This window comes from Lycium ferocissimum, chromosome 7 (genome assembly GCF_029784015.1).
Source record: "Lycium ferocissimum isolate CSIRO_LF1 chromosome 7, AGI_CSIRO_Lferr_CH_V1, whole genome shotgun sequence".
NCBI classification, from domain to species: Eukaryota; Viridiplantae; Streptophyta; class Magnoliopsida; order Solanales; family Solanaceae; genus Lycium; species Lycium ferocissimum.
In genome coordinates, this window is record NC_081348.1 from 48512673 (window position 1) to 48519812 (window position 7140).

At 31.0% G+C, this 7140-nt stretch overlaps 1 protein-coding gene across 1 annotated transcript; it reads right to left on the bottom strand.

Annotated features, from left to right (window-relative positions):
- Positions 1-3399: 3399 nt before the first annotated feature.
- On the bottom strand, positions 3400-6823 carry LOC132065489 (NAC domain-containing protein 90). Its single transcript, XM_059458903.1, has 3 exons — positions 6539-6823; positions 5345-5640; positions 3400-4067 (listed from the first exon to the last, which is right to left on the bottom strand). The coding sequence occupies exons 1-3, from the start codon at positions 6693-6695 to the stop codon at positions 3732-3734; spliced, it is 789 nt and encodes a 262-aa protein (XP_059314886.1). The 5' UTR covers positions 6696-6823; the 3' UTR covers positions 3400-3731.
- Between the last annotated feature and the right edge of the window lie 317 nt (positions 6824-7140).

Genomic DNA, 7140 nt, shown 5'->3' on the forward strand with positions numbered 1-7140 from the left:
AAGTGGTATATAAGTGAGGCTTAATCTATAAAATATCATTCTTCTTTCTTTCTAATCAGATTCTTTCTTATTTCTGCTTATATACAAGATAGCTTGTTGAATTTTGTGAATACATTTACGGTTGAAGTATTGTCATTGAATAGCCTCAAGCTTTTAAAATGATTTATGTGATTATATATACACCATTGGTGTTACGAATTAATTTTTACACTTTCAAATCACATTTATCTGTTGTAAAAGGTAACATATCTTATTTTTCAAGATTATAAATCTCACATTTTAAGAAGGTTTAATCGTAAATATCATTTAGCTGACCTGACATTATAACTTTTTTTATACTAATACTTATAAAACTCATATGATTAAGTCCAGGGGCGATTTTAGGTGCTAAAATTGGGGCACGTGAACACATGGTTTCTCCGTAAAACTAGGTTTTTTATGTATATATTTTCTAAAATTAGTAGAATACTACCTGCTGGAACCCATGCTACAAAAATTTAAATTAATGGCCCACTTTGGTTGAAAGGTGAATTATATTTACCTGCAGATTTAGTGAACCCATATTTCAAAAATTAGATTCTTTCTGATTAAGTCCACGTGTGAATGGGAAATGATAGACAGGAAGTACAAAATAAATGCTGATTGAAGCTAAGATTAGACAGAGACTTTTAGACTACAAATTCGATAGAAACATCTATTTACGAACACTCAAAAATAGTAAATAACCGGCTAATGCTGCGCACATTTAGGATTGGAATATAACGAGTTTCTCTAGTCATTAGAAATTCCAAATTAATAGATTATTATCTTTATAATTCCAGTAGAAGAATTTTCTATATATGTTGAAAGTTTTTAACATAGGGTTATCATTTAATACATACTTCACTATAATATAATATAATATAATATAATATATGGTGAAGTTCATCTAGAAAATGTCAACTAATAATAAGACAATTTTTTTTTTTTCAACTTAGATATTCGTCGATGCATGGACGGGCAAACGTCTATTGAATGTTTATGTCGTATGTACTTTTGCAAATTATATTATATAGTGACGTGTTAACTAAGTAATAATATAATTCTTTCCTATTTTCACATAGTGAAAATAAATTATGAGCTTCATACAAAGGTTTATAGAATATTTTTTTCCTGAGAATGATCTTTTCTTCTCTATTTAGGGTAAATTAAGTGACAGCGGTAAATAATTAATGGATAAGTATGAAATGGTACCACTTATAACAAAAGAATCAACAGTTCGATCCTTGCTAGTTTTTTCAGTCTACGTCATAAAAAGTTTGAGCATGAATCTTTTCTTCTTTGTATTATATTTTTTGTCTTTTTGACGACATTGAGTGTCTTTGTCAAAGAAGTTGTATGCTTAAAAACATTTTATAATGGTATAATTGAAGCAGCTTTAAAACCCAAAATTTGAAAAACTTCTCAAATATTGATATAGTTTAGGAAAAATTATGTGTACATTACTGGAGATCCCTCCACTCTTAATTAGATGACTTGGGTTTGATCTGATCCTAAGAATGAAAAATTTCTTGCAAGAACAGTTTTCTCTTTAAATAAATCCTATACAACGTGAATCTGAATTAACCGAGCTAGTGAATTTTGAATGTTAAATGGTTTAACCAAAAGAAAGAAAGGAACACAATCTTAAACAAATCTTTGGAATAACAAGAAAAAACGAGAACCATCTTTATATATATTTCCTCCAAACTAATGATAATAACTTATAAATTTGGAGATGATTTGATAGAAAAAGCGTCGTCACTGACACTGACTAAACAGTTAAGACTTGGTAAAATCACCATATTTTATTAATGTTGATAACAGTGCTAGCAAGTTGGAAGAAAGACCAAGTCTTGAAATTGACTTGAAAAGACTTAGGTAATTTTTCCAGTGATTTAGTGGACATGTACTCATACGGTACCAAAATCTTCCAAAGTCTGTGTGGAAATATTTCTCATCATAGTACTAACTAAATATATTAAATAATTAAACGGCAACCAAAAAAACTGAAAAATATGCCTTACCTTAATTTCCTCCCTTTACATCTGTTCAGATGGAAATTTCCCGACAACAATTTCTCCACTTTCAATGATGATAGGTAACATAGTTAGCTAAGGCCTAAGGGTAATTATTCCTTAAAAAAAAAAAAAAAAATTTTTGCAGACTCTTCCCACGAAAGTTGCAATCAGATTCAATAATAGTAAATTAGTGGATGCAGTCGAAAAAAACATATACAGTATTTTCATAAGGACGTCGTTTGTCTCGATATTTTTTTAATTGCTATAGTAAAATATTGTTAGAGAGAATATATAATGTAACATAATATAAGGTAGCAAAAAGGGGAAGCTTCTAGGGTAGGGTAAAAACAAAAACAACAACAATAATAATAATGATAATAATAATACATAACATGAAAGATCAGTTCCATAGAAAACATAACTGTTATAATAAAAATGTTGTTATAGAGGGTGGATGTTATAGAGGTCTGACTATATACCTAAAGAAAAAGACGAAAACTCCCTGCAAGTTTCACCCTAGAGAATGAGAAAACTTTTTGTGATGGACATTTTCTCTTTAATGAATCATATGCGAAGTAAATTCAAATTTCAAAATAATTGAATTTTCATTTTTAGCTTTCCAAAGCTCATCTTTATATCCCTTTGTAAAGAAATAGATCATGGGCCGAACTCAACCACAAAAGCTAGCTTACCCCACCTCACGCCCAAGACTGACCATCAGGTGCGTGGGCCAACATCGAATGAGATTGATCCTGCAATGATACCATGTAAAGGAATAGATCATGGCTAACTCAACCCAAAAAAGTAATTTCATACGATGAAAGGATTATCCCAGTGTTCATATAAGACTCACCCATCTCATTAACCACCAATGTGGAGTTTTTTTCATTCTTGAACGCCCTTGGTCGTCATATTGTAATTGCCTAAGCTTGTATTCTCTTAGAACAGTCGTACTACTTGTATTCATCCATTAATATTATGAATACACTCTCTTTTCTCTTTACTTCATTTTCGCTATCCATTTCAATGCCGTACTTTACGTTTTGTGCATCACCGTATAGATGATTTTCCCCTTTACATGGCATAGGACGAATATTTAGAGAGCAACCATGTCATAACTTCAAACTACTAAATAAAATAGGAATTAGCGATAAATTATTAAAAAGTTCTAATAGCTTCAGCAATAAAACGCGAATTAGCGATGAAGTTCATAGTTAATTTCAATTTTTTTTATAGTGATGAACTCGTTATCTCCTGCTTTAAATAAGTTAAAATATGATATATTCTTTTTATTCCCAGAAACTAATAAGAAAATAAAAGAAAAGTATCTTCTATTTTATATGACAAATTTTAAAATATATTTAAAAAAGAATGATAACTTTCAATACTTACAAATTATTTAACATTCAAGCTATTAAATATTACAGTCACATGTTTGATTTCACAAGGAAACCATCCTAACTTTAAAATAAAATAAAAAATCTATCCTAACCCTTCTTAGATGAAGATGAAGTACAAATTAATTTTACCATCAATAACTATGTTGGGAAGGACATAATTCCTCTACTCAGAAGTCTCGGGTTCAATCTTGGAAATGAAGTTTTTTTCTCATAAAGGGTGATTCTCCTTTTAATGAATTTCACACGGCGCGTATCTAGATTAGTCAGGACCCAAAAATGGATATCAAAATTTTTACATCCAATTAAATTGTTCCCAACCACTAAGAGGCTCATAAGGATCAGTTTTAACCCTCTTGTTGTGGGAATTGATGCAAATTGCTTCATTAATAATGGGGACTTGATCATCATGAAGATTAAGATACTCTTGTTCTTCCATAGCCAGGCTTTCATCAGGGGAACTTACTGCCTCCATTTTGCTGGCATTTTTCACAGAAATTGCAGCTGATTCTTGATTTATAACTGTTTTTGCTGGTTCCCTTGTTGTCACTGGTGCCACTGGTCGTCGATCGAATGCTCGACAGCTTCCGGATATGACGTAAACTCGGCATAAACTCATTTCATGCCTTAACTGCAAAAATATTGGATTGAGATGAGTTTAAATAGAACGATAATAATGATTCATATAATATAACAAACATCAATTTACTTGAGATTGAAGCATTGATGTTTTATTGTTGTTCTCTACAAAGATCGAGATCATTGAAGGACTGCAGAAGCAGAGGTTTCATTAAAGGAATTCAACTTTTATTTAAAAAAAAAAAAAGGCTTATATCAAACTTTTGTTTCAAGTCAAGGGAATTCATCCCTTGTTTTTTTTATGCGTTTTATTATTTTTAATTAGTAATATACATTATATAATAAGTAAAAAATTTAAAAAGGGGTATCAGATAAACCCATTTGCTATATGGCTCCGCCACCAGGACCACTATGTGTTAACTAAAAGGAGCGGAGCTAGGCGGAAGGAAGGGGTTCAATTGAATTTAAAACTTTATAGTGTGCAAATAGAATAAAAATTACTCTTTCCATTCTAATTTATGTGATAATTTTTGTTTTTTTAGTCAGCCCTAAAAAGAATGTCATTTTTCTGCATTTAGTCAATTCAATTTTAAACTTTTCATTTTACCTTTAATGAGATGGTTATATTTAGCCACAAAAATTTCAGTTTTTTGCGCGGATTGCCCTTCTTTTGGGGTGGTCTTTAATTTTTGTCCCTCAAATTGGTGGTCTTTAATTTTTGCCCTTCACTTAATACCCTGAGGTTTAGGGTTCAAACCCCAGCTCAGTAAAAAAAAGAAGGAATTTTGCAAGGCAGAGATTTGAATTCGCAATGCAGAATTTTGCCTTAAGCGAATCCAAACTCTGCCTTGCGATTTTTTTTTTAATTTTTGACTGAGCGGGGTTCGAACCCAAAATCAAGGAATTTTTAGCGAAGGGCAAAAATTAAAGACCGCCAATTTGAGGGGGAAAAATATTAAAGACCACTCCAGCGAAGGAAAATCCTGCAAATTGCCCCCAAATTTTCTAGTGCTCATTTTAGACCACGAGTTTCAAACTAATTTTTTTTTTTTATCTTAAGCTCTTTAACCCAGGCAAACACCTTCACATATTTTTTTGGTTATATATAAGTTGTTTAATCCCTTCTGGTTAGATATAAGTTGTTTAATTCCTTTGACAAAGGAGAGGTTATATATTAAAACGGGAAAGGAGGTTCAACATTTTTTAAAGTCCTAGGTTCAAATCCCATGCAATAGAAAAATATTAATACTTCAATCCATGGAAAAATCTGAACAGAAAAAAGGAAAAGAGAGTGAATAAATATGTTAATTATGAAAAATAATTGATTACCTTAGGAATAGAAAAACTTGAAGAGGTGGAGGTTTCTTCTTCAATAGCTCTGTATTCATTCATCTTCCACTTAGTTTTTTTCCCAGTAGGTGCTTTTCCTTTATAAAATACCATACTTTTCTTCACTCCAATAACTTTACTCTCTGATGAATAAACATACATTGGAGAACCAGTTGCTTTCCAATAACCAGAAGTAGTAGTCCTACAAGGCCTCCCTCCTCTTGCTTCTCTTTCTTGCCTTGGCACAAGGAAAAACCATTGCTCTGTATCTCCCATGCATAATTCCCCAGGAAAGTCTGCATATAAAATTATTGTTTAAGTTCTATGCACCAACAATATAAAAATTAACAATTTACATAATCAGATCACTTATAAGGTATTTTATTAGTCTTAATAAATGTGATACAGTTTAATTTTTCTATAAGGAGGTCGTTTGTTCGGAGATTTTTGGTTGCTACAGCGAAATGTTATTATACAAAGAGAACATGGTACCTTTATGTATATTTAGAAACAATTTAACTTTGAAATTCTCATCGATGATTTACAATCATACGAATAATGTTTGTCTCGTTTAATTTAGATCACAAATTTTGAATATCTTTCCTTTTTTTTAAACTCTATATTCTCAGTCAAACACTGTTTTATAAATTATGACGGAGGGAGTACTACACTATAAAAAAAGCAAATTCCCGACGAAAATTTCCTAGGGACGTCATGTCGGATTTTTGTAGGAAATCAGCCAATTTCCGACGTCACGTCCGTTGGAAATTCGAGTTTTTGTGGTAATGCTAATTATAAAGTAAATCTCTATAATATACATTAAATAATAACCTGATACTACATATTAAACTACATTGATACTATTGTATATAACTTAAATTCAAAATAGTAACCGTGAAAAAAGGCTTCTTAAAATGGTGATAAGAATGAAGATAAACAAATGAACAAGAAGAAGAAGAAGAAGAAGATAGTTTGTGTACTTGAAAGATGCCATGTAAATTGGGACAAAAGTACTAACCAGATGTAACTTTCTATAATGGCACTAATCGATAACTTGGTATAAACGATAATTAAGCAGATATAACAGGTCACCGATATAGATTCAAAATCATAACCATGAAAAATGGTTTCTTAAAATGGTGATAAAAAATGAAAGATAAAGAAATGAAGTCGAAGAAGAGTTTGTATATATACTTGGAAGATGCCAAGGATCAAGATCATAAATATTAACAACTGGGATTACTCTATCAAGCTCTGGCCTTTTCCCTTCAAGCTTGTTATGCAAATAAAAAGATATTAACTCTTCTTCTGTTGGATAAAATCTAAATCCTGGTGAAATAATTTCCACCATTGTTGTGTTCTCTTTTTCTCTTAATTCTAATTCAAATATACTACTTTTCTTGTTATGCTTTTGTTTTAGTATTTGCTATATTTATAGAGGTAGCAGAAAATGCGACGAAGGGAGTTGCCGTGTTAATGGAGAAAAAATGTTTTGGAGGTATAATGAGGATTGTGATTTGATTGAAGTTTCCACACGGTTTTAATTAGTTGTCGACAATAGTACTGTATTTATGTTTATGTGTACCTTTTGTATCCTTTAAATAATCATATCTTTATTTTGAACAAGTCAGCCTTTTTTTATTTTCAGTTTTGCAAGTGATGTCGCAGTCAGGCCATTTTTTTTTTTTGTACCGTCAAGTAATCCGATCTAAAATATAAGTGTATTTTGGCTGAATACATCAACCATCCATTAAATGTATTCGTAAATTTTATTTAGACACTCAAACTATGATCTG